A 25,926-nucleotide genomic window follows, 5' to 3' on the forward strand; every position below is an offset into this window, starting at 1 on the left:
GAGTAACGGATTTCAGTATTTGTTGATAGACTCTCATGGTCACTGGTTATGTTGCATTATATTATAAGAACTTTGCCCATACCAATTGTTTTTCTCCTAAACAGCTTTATTTTTGTGTGGATTTCCTCATGATGACATTTTTACCCATTTATTTCCATTTAGGGCTTAATCCAAAGCCTGCTGTAACTGAAAGTTTCTCTTTAATTTCAGTTGTCTCACCATAATGCCATGTGTACATGTCTCTACAAAAGTCCTAATGTTTTCTTTTCTTTCTGTATGGACTTATCTGGACTCTCAGAAATTGGACATTATTGGCATGAATACTTCTGAAAGTGGATTTAGAAATGCGACCAAATTCTGTCCGTACTTTGTTCATGCTAAAATGTCTGTCAGTGAAGAAACTGACCTTTTCTATTAAATATGACACATAATTAATGATGTCATTATTACAACTAAACAGGGCATTTAGGGGAAAAAAAAGTTGATAATAGTTGTCCATGTTTTAAGGAATAATACCGAACAACTAACTCTGCATAGCAATTGGCAAAGCACATACAAAGTTCCCCTAAGAAACAAGGTCAATAAGAAACAAACCTCATTCAGCTGGTTACTGTAAAATAAACATAGAAAAAAAAAAGATAAATACTGGAGCTTTGTTAATTTTGTTAGTCTCTTAAAAGTGTAAAATTCTCTTTTTGTGATTGAAACTAACAGTTTATTTTACATAAAAAATCTTGTACTCAGTGACATGAAAATAAGGTCATCTGGAGATTATATAGTATAAAGGGGACACACATACATGCTCAGTAAAGCAAGATTCTCAGTATTAGGAGTAGCTTTAATTTATGACTTTCCCAACATTTTCCAATGTTATGTGTGTAAATCTATGTGCCATGTGCACACATACATTACATAGTCTTAAAAAATTTCTATTAGTTATATCTAGGGTTTAATCAGTCTTCAGTCCCACTGTGCACACTGTCAGCATAAACGCTTATATTAATTTGTCTCGGAGTTAATTATTGCAAGATATCTCTAAAAGACTGTCTTTTGAAGTCTCTTAAAATAATTTTGATTAATTGAAATTGTATGTGGACAAGGCTAAAAAAATCTCTTCAGTTTCTTCATACAAATGTCTGTATTTAATATAGGTAACTGTGTGCTTTTCCTTTTTCCTTTGAGCTGACTTTTCAGTCAGACTGATCCATGCACTGAGCCCATCCATACCCCATCATTACAAGACTGGGGCTTTTGTCTCTCCGTTTCAAATAGTTTTTTACACTCAAGAGTAGGGCAACAAGAGAAGATATATCTGTGGAGGATGTTTTATAATGCGATGCATCTTTAGAAAGTAAATACTTTTGATGTGGTTACTTTTTGAGAGTTCCTGGTAGACATTGAACTGTTATGTTTCCCAACACTGTCTCCATGCAGCACGTGATGGTCTGAAAGATCCAGTGTTTGGAGCAACTGTAGAAATATACATTTTAGAATTTGTTGGAACTATGTCTGTAAAGAAAAATGCACCTTTGATTCTGAATTGTTTACTTAAACTACTAGAAGTAGAAAATGTAGGTGCTACATGGATGCTTCTGTACCCACACAATGAAAAAGCAGTTCCATTAATTGTTTTTTATCCCCAAAGTAAACATTTTCTAATTCATCTCTTTGCCTTTCTTAAATAAACCAATGATATACAGTAACATTTGAGTATGTTATGGTCTAGTTTTCCTTTAAATTATATGAGGTTTAAAAACCGGAAAACAACAAAGTTGGCAAAAAATGTCTTAATCTTGTGAACCAGTCATGTTTTTTTTTTTTTTTCATAAAACCTGTAATATATTATGACTGCACAAGACTGTCCTGTTCTTTTTTGAGTAGTTAAGTGTCTCACTTTGGTTCAGGTCTATATGGAGTCTTAGATAAACATGCAAGAATTTGCTTTTTTTTTAAGTAATTTTTTTAAAAAGAAACTTTGGTATTCTGGAGTACGTTTATTTACCAGTATGTACAATGACTAATTTCTTACTTGCACATAATTTACATAATTCATATAATTTACATTATTTCTGTCATGTAGTTTCCAGTGTTTGTCAATACTGAACATTGTGCAAAAATACTAAACTTAATTTGTTTGAAACAACTATGTCTTTCCATACCCCGTGTCAGAAATGCCTTAATAAATTACCTACACAGAATATGGAGGTTTTTAACATAAGGAGTTTCCAGTGTTGTTTTAACTGAATTTTTACCTTTAATGCTAATATGAATTCCAAACAAAAATGATAACCATAAAAAGTTGTACGTCAAATCCAACTTCACCAGATCCATACACGTTTTTAGTCTGTCAGTTTTCCTTGAACTGCGTTCTTAAAGACTTGAAATTGGTACACACTGTAGAAATTCTTCTCTTACTCATTTTCGAGAAATTTCTCATGTTACCCAATATATGTTTGGGGTAATCTTGCATTTTGATAGGTGGTTGATCACAAGAGTAGTTACCAGCAGAGAGGAGGTGTCTGGGCTGTATTTAAAGTATCCTGGAAAAATCATTGAGAAAAATGAGCCTACTGTCAGGAGTCTGCTTTCCAGGAATCTGCCCCTCCCTAAAATTGGTGATGCTCCAAAGCTGGTAAAAATCACTTGGACTAGACCAATCTTTCCAGCTGTATTTGTACATTGGATACTTGGTCTGTGTCATCTGATGTTGCATTAATTTTCTTTGAAATATGTGATTAGTATAAAAAACATTGCAAAATAAATCATTAATAGATCACTAATTTTTGATGCAAAGAGTCTAATAAACTTCTTACATGTTTATCTGTTACACAAATATTATTTAATTAATAATCTTGTTTACAGCATTTTGGGGACCAGCACTGATCTTATATTTCATAGTTTATTTTTTGATCCTATAGAATGCCTGTAATTATTTGTAACCATTAACAAATACCCAGGAATAATTAGCACTTCTGTGTTAGTGAATGTTTTATCAGATATTTAATTTGAAAACGTGCTATTTATTTTAGCACTAATAAAAAGTATAGCCACTTAATTTTTTTTAAGAAATACTGCAAGTAAAGGAGAATGTGCTGTTAATAAGCCTGACTGCTTTCAGTGGGATTCCATCAGAGCTTCCATATTTTTTCCTGCGTCCCAGGTTTGATCATGTTCTGACCTGTGATTTTGAATTAATAGAAGTTCTTGGCAGAATCCTAATTTTATTCACATAAACTCTTCTTCAAATTACAACTGCTCTCTGCTAAAATGAGCAATTAATAATTGAGAATGCTGGGCACGCTTCAGAGGTGATGCTTTTCTAAAACGTAGGTAGGGCAGCTGAAGCAAAGAAAAGGAAGCGTCAGATAAACAGGAGTGTTTGAAGGCTCCTGGTAAGTTTCTGTGTGACGTATCACTGGCCACATCCTAAGAGCACTTACTGGTACTCTCCGTGGGGCTGCCAAGGTAATCAAGACCTCAAGATTGAGCTGTTTAGACTCTTTGGCACCACACTGTCAACCTGCATTAGTATCATTTTTGCCAATTGGTGCTGCAAAGGAATATGAAGCAATTATCTGTCTCACAGGTATTGAAAGGAGTCCTAACAATTGGTCTCTGTGCTAGGAGGGGAATTTTTTATTATTTTTAAATATTAGTGCTGTGATAGAATTCTTTCTCTTCTCACACTCCAGTGCAACGTGCTTGGTGTCCCTGTAGCAACCACAGTGGCCTGCCAGACTAACTCCCGGGAGAGATCAGAGTTCTGCTATTACCTATGGTAAGGGGCCTGGAGAGAGGTTCTGGCCTTCTCTCTGTCAAAAATGGCCTGTCAGCAAGGACTGTGGGATGTTGGAAGGGACTAAGGTCAAAAAACAGACAGGACATAGGAGTTAAATTTTTTTATTAGTTTCAAAGATTAGTATGTCACACATAGTTTCTTGATATTTATCCTGCTGATACAAGGATAATTTAACTACCAGGGCAAAGTGGAACAGCTCCAAAGGATGTATGAATTGATTAGGCCACACCTGGGGGACAGCTGAGGTTCATGGTCCTTGCTCCAGGTCACAGTGTGAGGATTTATAAATGCCTCCCACTACTGTAGTGAGTGTCATTATCACAGGCCGCCTTTATCCCCAGTTTCCACAAGGAAAGGCTGGGACAGCCCTTAAAGTGCTTGACAAATTTCTTACTGACATTTATAAACTGAGTGACCTCCAATTCTAGAATTAATTGTTTTAGGGGCAAGTCTTTCCTTTGGCATTCCTGGTGTTTGGCCAAAACAGTTCTCTGCTTAGCTGGGCCATGTGTGGCAGTAGGGGCCTCACACTCCCTCTGTTATGCTTAGAAACCAGAATTTCTTCTAGGCCGATTGGCGCCTAAAATGCTGGGGTTTTGCTATTACTTAGTCCCTCTGGTGATCTGGCCCTTAGTTCATTGTCATCTGTTCTCCTTTCAGAAAACCTCATGTCAAAATATACTGTTAATAAATGTGCTGTTTTACAAGCATCGCTCCCTTTCTTTTTTTCAAGAGGTATTCATGTTGCCTTCCTGGCTGTTGGGCCTGCCTCTGCAGTACTTGAGTCGTTACTGATGCAGCACTCAGAAGCTAAGTAGATACAATCAAATTTATGGGTGTCTTCACAGTCAGTGCTGTCTCAAGGCCTGGTCAGCCTACTTGTTTAGTCAGGATGGAAACACCGACCACCAGAAGGTCAACAGGACTATTTATGTGTATCCCACATTTGCGTGCATAATCTAGTACAATGCACACAAATAGTGACTCGCTGGATATTGTCATGAATTGAACTGTCCTTAGGAGCAAGAGCATTTGGATGCAGTCTGCAGGAGTTTTACAATTAACGCACTTTGGAGTGTGGACTTTGTTGTTCACAACAATTTACTACATTTTAGCTTCTTAATGTATGAAAACAGCTAAAAATTCTACCCTATGCTTTATGTGTGACACCACTTTTTCATGTGTTTACAATATATTGCACAAAGTTAAATGTACAAATTTAAATGAAACGATTTTTTTAAATTTCATATACCTTTATAAGTAGTTGGAATTTGAAGCACTACATAAGCACATATTTGTATAGACAGGTAAAATTTTCTAGGTCTGTATTTCTATAAGCTGCAGTAGACTTAAGATGGCACCCTTGTTTCTCATGGCAATGGGTTGGGCTACTGCTTTGCCCACAGCAGCCTGCACAAATGTCTCTCTCTTAACAATTGTAAGTAACAAATAAAGGCTATATGCCTGGCAAGTCATGCAGCTGTATTAGTCCAGCTTGACCACCTCTACAGAAGAAGCAGAAATGTCCATTATCTTATCACTTGCACTCCGCCTCTTCACTCATGTGACTCTTAGGAGTGTTTATATGGTGAGAGAGTTGTTCTTGGGACAGACAGACACTGTTACTTGCAGTGGAATGAATACAGTCCTTTAACAGCTGTCTTTGGTATTAATGTATTTTCTAAATGAAACATGGTTTTCAAATGAGGACAAGGTCCTTTGACAGTGCAAGTATTTGGCTAGACAAGATTGTGATAAAAGTCGTCTTTTGCAAAGTATATGACTCTATTAGCAGGCAAAGACTGTGAAAATAGCCTTCCCTGCCAGCGACTGGTATCAGTTGATGTTAGTGCTCTAGCTCAAGGACACTGACTAAGGTAGAAAAATTATCAATTGCTATTCTCACCTGCAGAGATTCTGGCTTGGATAGAAACGCTGCATATCCACTCATGGGTGTTGTAAAGGCCCAGCAGGGATTCCCAGTCAAGAAAACACAAGCTCAGCTCAGAGACAGGGCTCAAACTACTGACACAGTGAAGAGAGAAGGACAGTGTTGAGGGGGTCCAGGAAACAAAAAATAAAAGTTGGTCTACAGAATGATTTTAAAAGAAATACACTCCTAGTAAAACAGAGTATTCAATGTATTTCCTCTATTTTCTGTCTTCCATTACTATGAACTTATTTTTGTTCTTTATTCCTTAATTCTGTAAGCAGGAATTCTTTATGAATAACATATACGATGTAGACATCAGGCCACAGTTGTAACCTGGAAAACAAATCAGTGATAACAAAAACAAAAGAGATGTCTCAAAAGCAGACATCCACCGAACAACAAACCCAATCTGAGTGTGCAGGGCAAAATGCTTTTTTTATGCTCAAGATATGCCCTGGTGATCTGGGAATAGAGCTGGTACATAGTGGTTACACGTGTATTTTGTTAAACGTAAGATATGCATGGATTCAAATGAACCGTTCAATGTACTTCTAGTACTTCCAAAGTTCAAGAGCGAATCACCAGGGATATTTTAAATGTTCTATAATGCGATGTATGGGCTGATTCCTGTGCCCATCTGGGAGTTTCACCAAGTCATTTCACCATGACTATGGCAAAGACAATGAAAACTCATTATGCTTCAGTCTTGATTATGCTTTTCTTGGGATGTGAAAAAGGTTATGCTACTGGTCTTACAGCATTAAATAAACTGGGAAATGGGCTGTGGGTTGTGGTAACATTTAAGTTTCATATATTGTAGTAACAACAGTTTCTTGGGCTTCCAGCAGCAATGACACAGTGGAGAAAGAACGACTTGTGTGACTATGGTCTGTTCTGCTGATCGGTTAAGAGCAAGAAGGCATACTTTCTCCTCCAGCTTCATGATAATCTCTTAACTATATCTGAATTTGATTCATTTTCATAATTGATAACAAAAAAAAAAAAAAAGATTTTTCTTAGGAAAGAGATATCTGGCTTACTCCTGGCTAAAAACAAACAAACAAACAAAAAAAACCACCTGCTTGTTCAGAAATCAGAAAGAAAAAAAAAAAAAAAAACACAAATATATGAATGGAATAATCTTCTTCAAGGTATCAGTTTCCAAAAGGAAGGACAAAGTGCTCCTGGCAAGGCAGCAATAAGTTGACAAGACTGCATGAAAAAGGGTGTTGGCTTGCAGTTCGGGTGGATGATGTGATTGTTACTGTGGGAATGGAATTCGTACACGGAGATAAATAAAGAATTTTCTTCTTCAGAAGCAAAAATCACAGAAATCGACAGTTTATGACCTTTACTGTCACCACCTAGATGACATTCACATATTGTCACTATTACTCATGTCCTTTTGTGTTGCGCTTTCTCAGCATGCCTGTTTCATCTGAATCACTAGCTTTTTGCTTTTTCAGTGCTGCATTTTCATTGTCAGACTCCATGAACAGGTCCTCTGAGGCTGGCTCTTCTGCTTCACTGCAGCTCTCTGAGTGGAATACAGCGTTCTCCGCTATAACAGCAGGATCCTCCTCCTCCTCGTAGCAGTAACAACACTCCTCAATGCTTTGGCTGTGATGATGGTCCCTCTCCTCTTCACTAATGCCTGTTCCCTCATCCTTTTTCTGCATTAAATCATAGCTGTCCCTTCCCATGGTGAGGCCAGAGAGTAGGGTTTCATTGCACAGGTAATCCTCATCTTCCATGCCCTCCATTCTTTCGGCCAGTTCTTCTGCAGAGGGCTGGCTGAGATCAGGATAATCTACCAGGATTGTTTCCCGTTTGCGCTTGAAGCAATTGGAATTATCATAGATGGGATAGGTCTCTTCTGGGTAACCTTAGGAATAAAGTGACATGTGGTTTGAAATGTTAACAGAATTTTAAAATAGTACTGATTTCAGTGACGGATGCAGAAGCATTAGAACAATTGTTTTTAGCACTGACAGTATAAGTAGCATCTATTTAATTGCATGGCAAGAATGTGCAAAACGTGACTTCTTGGAAGATGATGACAAAACTCCACTGACTTTTAGGGAGCCAGGATTTCAACCCAGTTTTTCAGGAATGACTATCTGAGCTTTGCTGAAAGCTGTGGGAGCTAATAGGTGACAATTGTGTCTTAGATCTTCAAATATATTCTTTTTTGTTGTTGTTCCTGTCTACAGATTTTTAAGACTTTTGCAATAAATGGCATATCATTTATAAAGTTGGAAACCAGATATGAGTCAATGCCTTTGTGCATTTCATTTTATAAAGTGGATCATGAACTTGATTTAAGAAAACAGTGCTCGAGGCAGCTGTTTATGCTTTATACTTTGAATCATTTTTGAAAGCTTCCTAAGGAGCAAGGAATTAAGTCTGCATAAAGATGCATTTAGAATTCGGAAAGCAAACAGCTCAACTAGGATGTCTTGAAAACACATTTATGTGACAAGTAAACAGTAAGGAACAGAAAGGACATTATAATAAGGAATCTTTAAAAGACAGGCTTCCTGGAGGTGACTTTTACAATACTGGAGCAAACAAATCAAAAGTAAAAATTGTAAGTTATCCAAAACATATTGATTCAAATTTCCAAGGGTTTTAGGATTTTCTGTGAAATCTAGCCCTGCAAATAAAGGGAAAGATAAACCCACAGCAGCCAAGACCCAGCAGCAGATGAAGCATATGTGAATATTCTTATGCCACTTTTGGCAGCAGACAGTGTAGTCTTTACACTAAAGAAAATGCTGGCTGACTCAGAATCTTTTTTTCTTTCTTTCTTTTTTTCCTTTTTTCTATTGTGGTTGGGAAAACAAACCACCTCTTGCAAAGTTCTGAGAAGCACTTTCTGAATAGGAAGAATGAAGTTAAATTTTGAAAGGATTTTGGATATAAAGTAATCCTTGCTCAGTTTTTCTCATCAGGGTAGCGGTTAGAAAGGCTCTTGCTTACCTTCCCAGTCCTCCATGTAAGAAGCTTCTTCAGCTTCTTTCTCAGGAGAGATGCCATCTATGAATTTGCCTTCTTTCATAACTCTAGTAATTTCTCGGAGTTGCTGAAGTAACCTTTTTTCCTGGTCTGTTGTAACATTTTGGGTCCTGGTAGAAAACATTAGACAACAGAATTCAGACCACTATTATTCAGCCTGGTGAAGATAAGGCCCTGGGGGCACCTTACAGCGGCCTGCCAGTGCTTAAAGGGGGCCCACAGGGAAGCTGGGACTCCCTGACACTTTATCAGGGAGTGCAGTGGTAGGACAAGGCAGAATGGTTTTAAACTAAAAGAGGGTAGATTTAGATTGGCTACTTGGAAGAAATTCTTTACTCAGAGGGTGATGAGGTGCTGGAACAGACTGCCCAGAGAAGCTGTGGATGCCCCATCCCTGGAGGTGTTCAAGGCCAGGCTGGATGGGGCTTTGGGCAACCTGACCTAGTGGGAGGTGTCCCTGCCCATGGCAGGGGAGTTGGAATTGGATGGTCCCTTCCCTTTAAGGTTCCTTCCAACCCAAACCATTCTATGATTACTGCAGACTGCTAAGTTCAGACCCAACCATTTGGACCCTCTGAGTAGCACAGTCTGAAGAAATATGGATACAGCATGATCACTGTTCAACATCTGCCTGTGGTCTGTACTTCAACTCATTATAAAGGTTTATCCATTTATCTAGAAACTTAACAAGATCAAGGAAGGCAGGTGCAGCCAGCACAAGAGCCAGATGAAGGTGATATACAAGCAAGAGTTATGATACAGAAGACGCTACAGAAATTCCTGGTCTTTAAGTGAGAATTAGAGAACTGTGCCCTGTTTGAAGCATTGTAAGAAAATGTAAATCAGAACCTAAGCAACATTTTAAATGAAATTGTAGAACGTGGGCCTAATCAAAATGGCTTACACAAACATTAGTCTGAAGAGTCTAATGCTGCCCTAATTATGACCATTAAAGGTATTATATTTGCAAGGCCTCATTGAGAAATAAGCCAATTGGCAAGACATTGTTATATTGTTATTATTATTTTATAATATATATATATTATAATATATATATATATTGTTATTATTATATGACATTGTTATATCAAACAGATTCAACAATAATGCCTGGTTTGGAGGAGCAGAAGGTTTAAAAATGCTAAGAGGGTGTTAGATTTAGCTTTAACTTGCCCTTTAGAATCAGAGGGAGGTTTTTATCAGATTAAAAGCAAAGTATAATTTTGACTGGTTTTACACTGATGATTCTAATGATTACTACTAGTCATAACAAAATGATTCCAAAATGATTACTACTGCTCAGGTAATACAATTACTGTTATAACAAAATGATTCCAACAGATAAGATTATGTAGTTATTACATCCTATTTTCTCTGGAAAAAAAAAAAATCAAGAAAATCTTACAGGCAAGAAAGTATTTAGAGGGTAGTAGGCCTGAGCTCTACCAAGCCCTCAGGAGGTTAGAGTAAGAAAGATCACTGGCTGTACTTTGGGGAGAAAATGGTTCTGACTGTTTTGCTTGTTTCATCTTGTGTTTCACGTTGTTCTTGAGAGGGTGTTTGATCTCTCTGTAAGTACTAACTCAAGCCCGTCACAGAACTGAAAAATTACTCTGGCTCTCTTCTGAATCCTGCTGTGTTTTATATGCCCTATATCTGTGTGTATAGCCCCTAGTTGTTCAGAGAGGTTGGCTCTTGGCACACACAAAATGTTTAACTGTAGGTGGTATGTAAGGTCAGACAGATTTCTGATGATCTTCACACCAGATAATCTCCAAGATTATTTTATCTAGAGTAGACAGCTGCTTAGTGAATCATAGGGGTGAGATGTGGAGGTGGACGTTGAAATTGATAAATGATTTTGGATTTAGGTATAAATTTCTATGTAAACCTTGTGTCAGGTGCCAAAACTCTCATAAACTTGAAAACTTGCAGCATCCATATTCAGTTTTTCCTCTTATTAGAATAGAGCAGCACCTTAACAGGTATTCATGCTGCTCTACATATACAGGAATGATGATGACATGCACAATAGTTACTCCACTGAAGGCAGTAGTGCCATACTGGTTTAAAGTCAAAGACTTTAGCATCATGCTGCTGGTTTGTGTAGTGGTGATCCAAGTGTGGACCATGGGCTGACTTTTGTGCAGTTACACACACCCTTGTCTGTTAACAGAATGTAGCTTGGGAGCCGGCCCTCTTGTATCACTAGCAGCTATCCAGACATGAACTGTTTGACGGAGAGCACGTCTGAAATGCCAGAAATCTTGTTCTTGCCACTTCTCCGTGCTTCCCCTGAGGGGGCTTTGCCTACCAGTTTGTGAAGCTGATGCAGTCCCAACTCTATATGGAGGCTGCACTGAGTCCCATCAAGTTGTGTGGCAGTTTATTGCGCAGAACAAGCAAAGGTGTGAGATGGCATCTTTCCAAAAGCCTGGGTTATGCAGATGAAGAATTTGAGATGTGAATTAATTGGCACATGAAAAGAAATGGTTTCATCAGCTAGCTGCCTTTGACAGAAGCTGTAATAGAACTGCCAAACTAATCCTCCTTTTCTAGACAGAAGTGTATGTAATTTGAATATATATCACCTGTATAAAGACAGATAGATCTGTCTGTTTAGCACAGTGCAGAGAGATGCTAGCTCAAATAATAGGATCAATCAATGCAGCTGCATAACAGTGGCATTTCATACAGGAATTCTTAATGGGCTGGATATTCCCATCAGAAAGCACTACTTTCTTACTGCAACACAAGGTCTCTGTGAGTATGTCATAGCTCCATTCCAACTCCAGATATCTTGCTTAAAAGAAGAATTTCCATGTAGATAGGGAAAAACCAAAGCCCATGCAATATTTCTACTTCATTTAAAGTCTTCAGGAACTGTAGGATGCTGGCAATGTATAAGACATCTGGCTGCCTGCATACAGGAGATTTACCAGGATATAATGTACTCATAAAAACTAACAGGACAGGTGCAAAACATTTAGAGCTTAAGAAAAGGCCATCATTTTTGCCCTTTGTGTTTGTATTGCCAACAAAGCTGTTTTCATAGTGTCAGTGCTTACATTGAATCCCAAAGTACTCACTAGCAGGTATAGTAAAGTTCTCTTATTCTTACACTGAAACAGGATATTTCCTATAGAGCTCTTATGACTCTAGTGAATATCCATAATCTAAGGTGGTATCTCAGACATGTCAACTGTTTTGTGGTTTTTTGTTTTTTCTTTCTTCATGATCTTAAAATAATCATTATTAAAATGCACTATATTGCATTTTAAAATTGCACCCAAAATTGCATCCCACAGAATATGATCTTTCTCTCTCAAAAGCTTCAAAGCTTGGGTGTATTTGAAAAACAGCTATTTGCTCCATTTAGAGGTGCTTTCCCGCCTCTTTTAAAGAGAGGCTATACACAAAATTCACTATTAGATTCAGTTTCTGATTTTCTCTGAGTTCTCTAGATCCATGTATATAAATAGTTTGGGTGAACAAAGAAGGGAAGCTCTACTAAATAAAGGCTCTCAGCCAATTGCACTGAGAGGAACAAATACTAGATCAGGCCCTAAACCCATTTTATCAGTAAAAAATACCCTATACTGAGATATATGCCCCTATATCTGAGCAGAACATAAGCCTATTTCTGGCAGCTTAAAGGTAAGTATAAAGCACTGCATTAGCTCTTCAAAACAGAGATGAGTAAGGATAATGAAAGTAGTGCCCGTCTGTTTCACTAGCTGGTTTAGGGGTTCTCCCACTGGAACGTTGCTTAAACCAGGCAAGTTTGGCACCTCGCCTTGCTGAAATTACTACAGCCACAACAGAGCTCATGGTGCAAAGTGGACAAAACTACGTGCTCACAGAGGACATTTTTTGAAGCAAAATGAATATAACATACAAGTTCAGCACAGAATTGTTTCTACAGAATGGTTTAAAATAGAGGCATTGACTAATCCAAATAACATGCGTTAACGTGCATTAAAACTTAAACAGATATCTTTTTTGCTTGCAGACTTTGCCCTGATATTCCTGGCACTTAATTTTTCAAACATTACAGTTATGCATTGTCCTGTTGGTGTGCTGTTACACTTCTTACAAAAAACATAAATTTGCTATCAATGTTTCTTTATAATGTTGACTAGTGATCTCAGATATATGGCAAACATGAATAAACAAATGTTTAAATCCCGATTTTACAACTCTTCTATATTTCTAAGCAAATGCATGGATTTACTGGTTATGAAATCAGGTTATTACACAATTCTGACCTTAAACAAATATTTTATGGAGATATTAACAGACATTTATGTAGATTATCATATCACTTCTATTTATAAAAAAAAATAGTAATCCATTGCACTGGAAAATACCCTAAAACAAATGGCTCTCTTGGGAATCATTCAGAAAATTACACTGGCCAGATAAAACAGGTTGTTTTTTGCACTTCAAATACAGACATCTTATTTTCAGTTTAGACATAGCTGTCATTATTTTCCAAATAATGCAATATGCAAAAGTGGGAGGAGAGAGATGGTTGCTCTTCTGCTTAAAGAAAGTGAAGTTGGAAAGAATGATTTATTATAAATATAGGCCCTGAAAAGAGAAAGACTGCTGAACAAAAATGCATGATGTTTAAAATCAAATTTCTACAGTTTGAAGTAGAAATAATAATGCTATTTTAATATAGTCAATGTACGAAAGTTCAATTTTAAGTCAGAGAAGAATTGTACCTTAATATGCTGTATTTTGAAACATACCTGTCACAGTTAGGGCCTACTCTGTTGATTAATTTTTCCATAGCTTCTTCGGTCTCTCTCAGTTTTTCCTGGAGCTGGGTGAGCTCATAGTCAGCTGTAAAACAAAGAAAGTCCCAAGATCTGTCAGTGGGAGCTTTTAAAATGTATTCCTGTCCCTTAATTACAGGTAGTGTAGGCTTTATCAAACCAAACTGGCTGTAAGGAAATCAAAACACACAGCTTAATGAGTTCTACCTACTTTTCCTGGTATAATAGTGAAGAGCATTGCCAATGGTAACGGGACACAGAAAGCACCTTCCTTTAAAGGCTCCTGAGCAATCTCCCAATAAGCAGAGTGCGTGAGCCACTGTAATGCCCCAGAGACTGAAGTTAGGTATCAGAATACGCTTTATATATATATATATATGTATTTCTAAGGCAACCAAAGGTAGGTCAACTATGTGGTGCAAAATCAATAGTTCTTGTGGAATTTACCTGTTAAGTCTTTGGGAACAGAGGTCAATTGAGCATTTTTTAATGAGTCTAAAGTTTAAGAAATCACATCTTTGTCAAATAGAGTAACGTTCATGGGCTTGGTGGCATCTGACCCTGCACAGGTTTGCCAGGGTAGGCAGTGAGGGCTAATGGTTGGTCAGGCTTATTGGGATGCATATCAACTAGCCATATGACTATGGAGAGCAAAGCACTATTTTTCTGTGGTTACACCTTTTTCTAAAAATGTGTCCATAGTATAATAGTGTGCACGCATGCATACGTGCAGGAACACCCATACTGGCTTTAACCTAGTCAAAAGGGTTAACCGTAAAGATGCAACAGCATGGACTTCAACAAAAATCCTTGAGCTTGAGCTCCTTTTTGGCATGCACAGCTTATGCTGAAAATCCTGTAGCTGAGATGCCATTGTTACTGACTGCAAAACAAATGCTGGGTTAGTTAACTATTCAGATGCTACAGACACACCTATTTAAGCAGCAAAAAGACACAGTGAAACTCTGACATAGTAGCAATGGAGAAAACCATCCACAAACATCCTGATTGTGCAAAGATCTTTGTTCTGCGAAGAATGCGGTTATTATTTTGTATTCCAAAGACTTTAAAAATAGGTGAAGGGGACTTGGCAAAGAGAAAGGAAATTACTCTGTCCAAGTAACTAAGCAGTGACTGTCTTCAGGTTCCTAGTCTAGCGATGGGTCCCCTGCTCTGCTGCTGACTGCAGCGAATGCTTTTGGAATACAAATGAAGAGCTCTAGAAAAAGGCAGAACCATTTTTATCACTAGTTCTTTGAGCTACAATGGTGGTAAATGTTTAACCTACTGCACAGTTAGTTTCTCTTACCAAGCATTAGAGAAAAAAGTACAATTGCTGTTTCTAATTGCACAAAATTGCCAAGCACAATGCAGTACAAGTACACTGAAAATACAATTTCAGTACACTGAAAATATAATCCATAGTACTGAGTGTATTAGGTATTGCTAATACACACATTAATGTCAATATAATTACGGCTATGTTAAGAGCATTACCTTACTGCTAGCACTTTCTATAAAACCTGAAATGCTTTTCTTTCCTATTACAATTTAGCCAGCTAAACACAACACATTTAAATACTGATACGGTAACTAATACAATCTTTAAAAGTAAGTTTATTAATTTATCTAATAAATGTCTACAAATAGATGAATCTCTTAACTCAATGATGTTTAGCTAAAATCATAGTAACATTTCAGAATACTGTCTGCTTTCTTTACATTGTGGTCATCAAAACTTTGAACATTGCAAACAGAATTAAAAAAAATGGGGACGAGCCTGCTGATGGCTAAGAATTTGTAAATTTAAAAAAAATAATGAAGCTAGCTTTTAACAATATCTTTATGTGCTATTACTAGAATATTACAGATTATAGAATAATTACAGATGGACATCCTATTAGCCATTTGTTAATCATTAGTTATATTCACTTTTCAGCAAATAGGTGCAGTTAATTCAGTGAACCTCATGAAAACACACTGCTTCCAAGGCTACTATTGTATATTCTCATTAGCAAAATAAGATTAGAAAGTAATGGTGCAGGAATTCACTTTAACACTTGCTCGTTCCAGCACAGAGTCCTGGCTTGCTCCTAACATAGTGGAACAGCAGCTTTACAATGTGTCCAGAACTTGAAGAACCCAGTGAGACTGTGACTCTACAGTGAACAGCTACTCAGATGCAACTTAGAAATAGTACTTACTGATTTTCCTCTTCATGTTTCCGGGTGCAGCAGTAGGGCATTTCCGTTCTCCAGCTGTAGGTTTTCCCTTGGAAGCCAGCTGTTAAGTGAAAAAAGTTGACCCCTGTATGAGTTACAGCAATAGCAATACGTAAGGCCCAAAGGCAAAAGAGTAAAGAAAAGGATAGAAAGCTAAAATTACGCTAGGAACTAATCACAGAATAATGTCCCCAGCAGCAAAAACAGACAACCATGAATGATGCCTAGAATCTTCCCATCTGAAAACTCCTAAAAGATACTTGGAATATGTTACCTGAGGTTACCTGGAATTTTATATTGAAGCATAATGAAAGTATAACTTACTAATAATAACTTAATTTTAGAACATTTATCTGATACAACAAATGGCCTGATCTTGTAATTATTCTGTGTATAGGAAGGAAGAAGTTATTATTCTGAAATAATTCTGAAAGAAAGTGAAAGGTTCTGAAGGAATTATATGTGACCCCACTTGTCTCTCTTGCAGTGTTTTCTGCCATCTATTCCTTACCAACTTTGTACTTGCAGGAAAGATGGCTCTATACTGGTGGCTCTATATAGAAGATGCAGGCTCTCTATTTCTTCCTTTTCTCTCTATTTGATCAGTTTACCCAATTTACCATGTTTCCTTGAGTCGGCCTGGGACTCTCTCTCCAGAGCAGGCTCAGCTATTTGGACATTGGTCAGTCTGCCTTAAGCCCCTGCTCAAATGGGAAAAAATAAATAAATCTGCAAGAGCTTGTCCCTTTCTCCTTCCTTCCACAGTAGCTGTCTGTAATCACCTACATGTATGCCACATCTGTGCCACAAAAAGCTACGAGAAGTTCAAAATATACGTGAAATATTTGAGTGGGACTTGGGCTGTACTTTCATTCCTCAGCCAGCTCCTTGCTGGTTCCAGTGGTCACTACAACCTTACGAACTCCCCCTCTCCACCAACATGGTGCTTTTTTTCCAGAAGGTATCCAATAATGGTACTCCATCTCTCCCACTTTAAATGCATAATAAAATTCATGACATATACAGTATAAATAATGTGTAATAATACATGATATAAAAGAATACTATGTGTATATTCAAAATCAGTCTAACATAAGAAAAGACATATGGATTTTCCAGCAGGAAAAATAAATCCTTTAAAATTTTCACAGCTCAGAGACCAATGCAGGATCACAGCAACCCTTTGCTGCACTCAGTTACAGTATTTAAATGGCAAAAAACACAGGATACACCAATCTTTCAAGTACCAGTCAAAGGTCCAGCTTAAACATTTTTTTGAGCAAAGCTGAGATGAAATCTGGTACAGAAACGGGACTAATATTTCTTTTTTTTTAGTTGATATATCCTTGACTTTTCAATATATGTTGGTCTTACCTTAAATAAAATGTATAAGATATATAAGAAGATGCCAAATCCATATATAGGGATAATTTGCCCCACAAGACCTCTCCCAGTTCCACCAGTGCTTCCACCACCACCTCCACCAGCCTTGGCTTTGGCAACTGCTTCAGCAAGGTGAGACCTTGGAAAATGAGGAGTAGCTCGGCTGTCGGGGGTCGCTTGGTAATGCATCCTTGGTGGAAAGTGACCAAGCTTCCCTTAAAAAAAAAAAACACACACACACAAAAAAAAAGCAATTACTTTTCTTCTAACAATTTTCACCCTTTTACATGCAGCCTAAAACTGGAGCAGGTACAGCTGATCTCTCTTCTCTAATTTTAAATACTCCACCACTGATGAAAAAGGTAACCCGCTGGATCATAAGTACTAAGTCTGTAGAGTCAATCCTCAGTCTTTTACTATGTGCAGTGCTAGGAGTTAGGTAAGCACAATTACTCTGTTGATTTTAGGAAGAGAAAAAGCTGGCAGGGCAATTAACAAAGCACAGAGTTTACCAAGTATATATACCTGTCCAAAGACACTACGAATCACCACCCCTAGCAGGGTGAAAACCAACATTCTTACTTCTGGTTCTCTGCTCAAAAAAATCACCACAACAGCCTGTTTTTTTTTCACTATGATGCAAAGGTATGTTAATGCATGAACCTAGGTGGAGTACTGATACATGACTGCAGTGCTAGCCCAGTACAGATTTTCAGCTACTGATGTAAAAATTAGCATAGCTCTGATTTTACCTAGTAATATAAGATGAAGAAAGGCAGTGGCCCCCAAAAACTGTTGGGTAAAGCAATACCAGAGAGGAGATGTAATACAGCGTGCATCATGCTGTTTTCAACATTTTAGAGGCAAAAAGGATGTCTAGCCTTGAGAGATACAGAGGGAATTAAAAAAAAAAAAAAGAGTGAGCGTAAACAGATGCAAAGAGCCAGACATGGTGCTACGGACTGCTTCATTCAACACAAAGGCGGCAGAATGTCACTAAAGCTCACACAGTTATTGTATCTTCTCGCTGCCACCAGTTCACCAATTTTTCTCCGAAATTCACTGTTACTGCCCTGTGTACTTGACATCCTGCTCTCCACCTCCCTGCCCAGCTGGGGTGTGCACCCACGGTCCCCTGCACCATAAGGGGACAGAAGTGAGCCCTCGGCCACGCTGCCCCAGGCCGGCTGCCGAGCGGCCGCCCCTGCCAGGAAAACAGAAACCAGATTTGGAACCACGCAGAAAATAACTAGCTTAACCTCTGGAAGCACCCGGCTGCAGGTACCTTTATTGGAAGCAAGACAACAGAAAATTAGATAAAATTAACATTTGCTCTTGCTAGGAAACACCATCATAGCTAAATTCCCAAGCACAGAAAATTACAGTAAACATATTAGGAAGTTATATCAATAACTTGTGAAGGTCTGCTATTAAAACATTTTTCTTGTAGGTGATGACATCGATTTTTTGACTGCTGTAGGCTTTAATGAAACTGAGCAGGTATGCCCCTCCGACCAAAAATGCTCTCAGGCTAGCTCAGACTTAACTTTGAGGAAGCTGTTATTGAGCATTTTAATTTAGTGAATTATTCAAGGCCTGTGATGGAAATAAGAGCATCTTATTTACAAGAAAGTCCCATTGCTACAGTAGGAATGTCATGTAAGCCTTTGTAAAGCATTTTACATTCGTGCAACCATTCTTTATCAATTAAAAAGAAAGGAAAGAGCACAGAAAATAACTGACAAAGGTGAAACTGTATTTAAAGGGATCAGTTTTCTCATTTTTCATGAGGCCTCATTTCTGCTTTAAAAGATTCAATTCAACTAAAAATAATCAGGCCAAGGGGACACACACTAGTCATTTCGTTATCCAAATAATGTTAAAGTGGGGTTTCATGGGTTCTGGTGCTAAACCTTCCCTGTTGAACCCATGCGAACAGTAGAGGAAATTGATAGCACAGGCAAGTCATATGTGCAAAACAGCTGTTGAATACATGGTCTATAAATGGAAATGTGCAGAGATGCGGATGCCACCGTCCAATAAACAGCCTAACTGGTGCTATTAAAAAAAAAAAACACAACACGAATACCCTAACACACTGGTAGGTGATGTTTGTCCAGATTCTGCAGTTCCAGGGAAGGAACAAACCACTCACAAATGGAGAGAGTGGCACACCCTTCATTGAAAAAATCAAGCGACACTTTCGTGTGACCAAAGACGGGCACGTGTCAGGTGCTTCTGTGCTGCACAAGCTGCTCCCTAGCCCTGACAGCGAGTGCTCCAGCAGCACGTGTGCAGTTCTGTGGGAAGAGGAAGGCTGCTGCATACAAGCAGCTCCCCAAAAATGTCCATTCGGCTTTGAAAGGCACCGCCGTGGTGCTCTCCTCCCAAACGTTGTCTCAACTCTTCTGCAACAGTACAGTGTCAAACCGTACTTTGATTCCTGTGTGTGGGATGCCCAGGTGCCATTTACATTTTTTTTTGGATAGAATTTTCATCAGAGTGAATGAAAAAGCAACCTCTTTTTCAGACTGTCATGGGAATTCAAATTGAAAAAGCTGCTATGAAAACCAAAACTCAAGAGTTTTGTACATTTTTCTCCTGTGCTCTGCTGGACATTATTTAAAGACACAGGCTCTAAGCAAAGCTCATGCTAAGCAGGACATGTGAGATCTCCCTCTCTGGCAACCAGCAATGGCAAGGTGTTCAAACTGAAGCCTCATTTCTTGGGCTACAAAAAAAAAAAAAAAAAAAAAAAAAAAAAAAAAAAAAAAAAAAAAAAAAAGAACCTTTCGCCCTTCTCAGCAGCCTATTTTCATAAAACTTTTATTTTCCTTCTGTCAAAAGAGATGACTTGGGTAAAGGGTTCTCAGGCTAGAAGTGGGAACAGATGGAAAGACACACGGACTCCACCATCTTAATTATCTTCTCTAAACTAGAAGTATCTGCCCTCTAGATATTCTTGTATAGCCTACGTGTTTGGTATGATAGTTTAGAATAATCTCTAAAGAAATGTTTTCTTGACAGTTAATTTATTTTTTTCAAGACACTGTCACACTGCTGTTTTTCTTTAACATCTTCTAATTTCCCAAATAATTTGTCCTTTTTATAAAACTACAAATTCACATTCAGTTCATTGTTGACATCACTCTCTATTTCTATTAAAAACTATGACTAGACCCGTATTTTAGATTTATTTTCCACATGTAGTCATTTGTATTTTTCTGTTCTGAATCTTTTTTATAAATAAATACTTCTGAATCTGGCAGTGTAACATTAGAATGAGCTGGACAAACATCGTGCATTCCTCCTCTTTCACTGACATTTACAAAATTGCTCTAGCTGTGTTCCTAGAAACCACAACTTTAGAAACCTACTCAAAAAAGGTCAGGAAGAATGCTAATTTTGGAATCCTTACTTTGTATCACCACACAGCTGTTTTTAATGGGCAGAGTCAAAAGTTTGAACATTTTCATTAATTTTTGCAGGTGGGGGTTAAGAAGGAAAGCATGCAAACTACCCAAAACAGGACCATCTCAATTTTCTTCAAGTAAGGACACCCGCAAGCAGCTAAAGCGTGCACTGCACAATTCCCAGCTGGGCAAAGGAGCTGTCTGACCACTCATGTACTTTCCCTGTAAGAGCGACCCCACAACAATGCAAACTGACTGCAAATCTAGTGCTATCATCTGTAAGGTTCTTTGTAAACTACCGACGTAATAGTTTTACAAAACGCGTGACATCTATTTATGATGGCTAACATTAGAAGTACTTTTTAAACTGCTGGTAGTTCTTTGCTCACTTCTTTTTCAGAAGATTTTGAATACCTGACGCCTCCAGAACTCAGGCCATGCAGAGCGGGAGGACAGGCAGCAAGGACGAGGCTCGAAGGACTGCAAGACCAGGACCTGTCGGGGGGCAGCATGTAGCACGTTGACTGCATGAGTATGGCGCATGGAAACCATGTTTGGGATACTGGGTTAGGAAACTAAACAATGAGGATGATTTAAATGAACTTTTATTTCTTATGAAATGCCAGCATCATTCCATACACAAAACAACAAAACAATGAAGCTTTCAAACAAAAAGTGACGTGTCACGACAAAGAAAATGCGGCATGAAAACGTACGTTTTCTCTAACTCTGGCAGCCCACTTACAGAGGGGAAACAAAACGCGATCTGCAACACCGAAAATCACATTCTGTGAAAGCAAAGGGCCGAGCGCACCGGGGGGAAGGTGAGAGGCACAAACCACCGAGCGCCTGCCGAGCTGCGCGGGGCCCGGGGCGGCGCAGCCCCGCCCGGCTCCCCCAGCAGGCGGCGGGACCGCCCCGCAGCGCCCCGGCAGCGCCGGGAGACCCGTCCTCTCCTCGGCGGCCCGCAGCGGGCTCTTACCCTCGGGCGGCGCGGCCCCGGGCTCCGTCCTCCCGCCGCCCCGCGACACGAAGGCCCGCGGCAGCAGCAGGGAGGCGCAGAGCACCAGGCAGGACACGGCCGCCACCCGCCCGCACGCCGACGGCGCCATGGCGGCCCCGCCGCCGCCGAGCCGTGACGCGGCCACGGGGCGCCGCGCAGGCGCCGGCGGCGCGCGTGCGCTGGGCGGGAAGCTGAGGGGAGCCGCCGAGCCCCTGAGGGGAGCGGCGGGGCTGCGGGGGGTCCTCTGGGCCGCCGTGAGCCTGTCACAGTGTCCACCGTGCACTGTAGCACTACAGACTTACCACGGAAAAAAAAAATAAATACGTAAAATAAATCTACACTGCCCTTTTTTTCCTCCCCCGAAGGTTTTTTTGTAGCGCCTGTGCTGGTGGTAGTGAAGGCAGGAAGGAGCCTGCAGCCCTCTGTGGCGTCTCACCGAGCTCAGAGCAGGTGTAGGTCCCAGCAGAGCGGTGACCCCTGCCCTAACAGCCTGTAAATGGGTGCCCCTGCACCTGCAGGAGGGCTGCTGCTGTTGTAAGGGCTGTTGGGCTCGTAGGGTTGGAAAAAAACTTAGCAGAAAAAGCTTTTCTAGGCCCTGACTAGCTTGGGTTCCCCAGATGGGATCGTCCGCCTTGGAGCACAAAGGATGGATGTGGGAAAGTCCAGAATGTATTTAAAATTACTTCAGTGTACTACAACTATCTTCTGAAATTTAAAAATTACAGTTTCAAGAGAGAGCTCGGAATTTGCATATTGTCAATGCATTTGTTTAGGTCGCTACTGCACAAAGTCATCCTGAAACCACCTTCCCACTGTACCAAAAATAAAAGATCAAAGCAAAGAGGGAAGTTCATTGTTTGTACTCATTCATTTTTACCGACTTTAGCAAAAAACTGCCAGTCATGTCAAATTAAATTATATGGTTTTGTATTTCCATTATATTTATATTACAGTATATTACTGTAGTTAAATTAGACTATTTTCCATGGGGCCTGGGCTGTGACTACCGAATTTAACTCACTTTACACAAGAGTTCCCCTTAATTAGACTTGAGCTGGGAAAAGAATTACTTTGACTAGCACTGCAGACTACTACAGCAGCAGAATACCACAGACTCTTAAATTACTACAGAAAAGATATCCACTGTCTGGACAGCTGGAACTGGACTGACGATTCCAGTAATTGTTCTTATTGAATACCTCAGCCCTAGGGACGTGGCAGCCCTTGGCCATGTTCCCACTAGCCATTATCGGATTAACCTGGCTGGACTGTCTCCTTCCACAGTTCCTTCGCCCATCAGTCGTTCACCAGCTCTCGGGTTCCTCACAGGAGTACTTCTGGCACTCCTCACTGCTGCTCCCGAAAATAAGAGTTGTGGGTACCATCAGTTCGGTGTCCAATTATGTCTCTCTCCTAAACTTTCCACCAGCTTTTGATGCCCAACGTGGCAAAGTTAGCAGGCAGGAGCATCAAAAGGAGCCTCACCCTGACCAGAAATGTGGTTGAATCCACTAAAAACAAATAATTCACTTGATCTGTGATAAAAATGTCATTGTTCTCTGGTTACCACCAGGAAGAACACAACTGGCCTGTCAAAGCACTCGTGGATCGCTTCTGTTTCCATTTAAACTCCTGGGAAGCACAAAAAGGACAGAGAACAACTAAGAGAGCAGCAGCACCACTGTAGTCTTTTAGGCCTCAAAAAGTGATTTCGCCATAGAAATGCTGTGAGTGTTGTCAAGGCAGTCGATTCAAAACAATGATATTTTGAGGCTTCTTCGGTGATGAGGTCTGGATGAAGTAGATTGCCCTACCTTGTTCCTAGGAAGGTCACTGGAAGAAGGAAACACTTATAGCTGTTTCCAAGTGTTTTCCCCATGCCATTCAAAACCAAAGAATAATAGAGAAACCAATGCCTGAAAACTAACTTTCCACATGTAATCACCAGCTTTCTAAGGCCAGTATGGCAGCCGGTCCATGGCCCCTCAAGAAGCCAACAGAAGCTCAAAGGCAAAGCAAGAAATTTGATTCTGGGATTGTACGTAGAGACAGCATAAATGTAGTGACTCTTTGTGAGGTATTCAGTCATCAAGAGATATGTGTGGGGGGGGAGGAGGAATAAAAAGTAAAAAATAAAGGACTTCATAAAGCCCATTTTTCTTCTCCAGCCAAACATAGAGTTCCTGCAGTGAAAGACTGGGGCATGGGTCCTGTCCTTTGTGGAAGTTGCAGGTAAAATCCTTCTGATTTAGGTTGCCGTGGAGTCAAACTGTACTCATACAAAAATAAACAAACAAACAAACAGACAAAAAAACACCTATAAAAACGGGACCTCACAAAGAAGATCAAGGGGATGTTTTAGATAATTTTACCTTCTGCTTAAGTAAAATACCATAAATGTGTTCTGACCTGAATGCAAGTATACAAAGGCACTGATTGTTCACACAGTCCTCAAAAAGGCCAGCCTTATGAAGCGGACTTTGCGGTGTTTGGGTTGCCTTGAGTTTTGTTTGCCATCACATAGAAAGTAATGTTTTCACAGAATGATGTCTGCATACATAAATAAATATGTGATTTGATTTATAGTTCCAAATTGATATAAACACAGACTTTACAGTATTCAGAAACAACACGTACATAGCAAAATACTTTCTAGGTAGTATAATAGGTATTCAGCAGGTATTGATAACAATCTCCTAAAAATGATTTATTTTGGATTTCTGTAAAGGAGCATTAGAAAAGAATTTCATTTTCTCCTTATTTATTTTACCCCGATATTCTTCCACTTATCTACTATCTCTTTGTTATACCATGCTTACCACCTCTCCCAGTTTCTCCTTATCATGGGAAAATTAATGTGAAAGAAGATGAATGAATCATTTTAAGCCTTTTTAAACTCATTCTTGAGTGGACACATATAAATTGCTGTAAAAATGAACAATCCTTGATATAAATGTAAATTAGGAACCATTTTCTTAATCAAACTAACAAATTACTTAAAAGCCTCCTCATATATCTAGCCCTTGCCAAAATATGTGCCATCACTGCCTCTCTCACCTAGCTTTGGAAGGTGTTTATGTGCTTGCTTCTCATTGCAGAGTGTCGTAGTAGTAAAATCCAAATGCTACCATCTTAGGTAAATCCAAACACCAACAGAAAGCCTAGGAGCTGTTTTCTGAGGAAGACTCTGATACCCGGGTAATTCCCAAATCTGCAGGTTCACTGTGAAGCGAACAAAAATTAAGTTATGCTACACCTGCACTGTTTGCTGCGAAGACCTTCATGGTATGTTGCACTCACTAGTCTGAAGAGAAGATTTTTGTGCACGGCTCGAGAGTGTAGCTGGTAGACTTTTGCAGTGCACTGTCAGTGCTATGCCTTCAGGGGGACCAGGAGAGTTGGCTAATATTCAAGCACCACTTCCTCCAAGCTCAGGATCGGTGCATCCCTCAGAGAAAGAAGTTGAGCAAGGGGGGGCAGGAGGCCTGTGTGGATGAGCAAGGAGCTCTTGGGAAAAACTTAAACAGAAGAAGTGTAGTAGCAGAAGAAGTAGTGTAGCCAGCAGGACCAGGGAGGTGATCGTCCCCCTGTACTCTGCTCTGCCAAGGCTGCACCTTGAGTACTGTGTTCAGTTTTGGGCCCCTCACTTCAAGAAGGAGTATGTCCAGAGAAGGGCTACGAAGCTGGTGATGGGCCTGGAACAAGTCCTAGGAGGAGCAGCTGTGGGAAATGGGGTTGTTTAGTCTGGGGAAGGGAAGGCCTTATTGCTCTCTACAACTACCTGAAAGGAAGGTGTGGGGAGCTGGGGGTTGGCCTCTTCTCACAGATAACTAGTGATAGGACTAGAGGGAATGGCCTCAAGTTGCGCCAGGGGAGGTTTAGGTTGGAAATTAAGATAAATTTTTTCTCAGAAAGAGTAGTCAGGCATTGGAATTGGTTGCCCAGGGAAGTAGTAGCATCACCATCCCTGGGGGTGCTTAAGGAAAGGTTGGACATGGTGCTAAGGGACACAGTCTAGTGGGATATTGGCTGTAGGTGATGGTTGGACTAGATGTTCTTGGAGGTCTTTTCCAACCTTAATGATTTTATGATTCTAAGTGGTGAAAAATGGCTCACATCCTATGTGCCTTCTGTGGCAGTATTGGTGCTTCCCAGGTAGCCAGGAGCAAGGCTGTGGTGTCTTGTCTTTGTTGCATGAGCAAACCCGTTCGGCATACCTCCAAATCTTTCACATGCCGAGAACTGAAGGGTTTGCCCCTAAATGAGGAGTGGCTCAAAAGCGGCCCTTAAATGAGGAGTGGCTAAAACTAGAGGCATTTATGCATTTATGGTCTCACAAGGTGACAGATGAAATGGCTTCCACCTTAATCG

At 39.7% G+C, this 25,926-nt stretch overlaps 1 protein-coding gene across 2 annotated transcripts; it reads right to left on the reverse strand.

Annotated features, from left to right (window-relative positions):
- Positions 1–269: 269 nt before the first annotated feature.
- RIC3 (RIC3 acetylcholine receptor chaperone) lies at positions 270–21,699 on the reverse strand. Of its 2 annotated transcripts, none has more exons than XM_040559698.1 (6): positions 21,535–21,699; positions 17,131–17,354; positions 15,739–15,817; positions 13,508–13,601; positions 8,715–8,860; positions 270–7,617 (listed from the first exon to the last, which is right to left on the reverse strand). In XM_040559698.1, the coding sequence occupies exons 1-6, from the start codon at positions 21,662–21,664 to the stop codon at positions 7,124–7,126; spliced, it is 1,167 nt and encodes a 388-aa protein (XP_040415632.1). In that variant the 5' UTR covers positions 21,665–21,699; the 3' UTR covers positions 270–7,123. The 2 variants fall into 2 exon arrangements, with proteins under 2 accessions (XP_040415632.1, XP_040415633.1); XM_040559699.1 differs by having other exon boundaries at positions 20,967–21,675.
- Positions 21,700–25,926: the final 4,227 nt, after the last annotated feature.

This window comes from Cygnus olor, chromosome 5 (assembly GCF_009769625.2).
Source record: "Cygnus olor isolate bCygOlo1 chromosome 5, bCygOlo1.pri.v2, whole genome shotgun sequence".
Lineage (NCBI taxonomy): Eukaryota > Metazoa > Chordata > Aves > Anseriformes > Anatidae > Cygnus > Cygnus olor.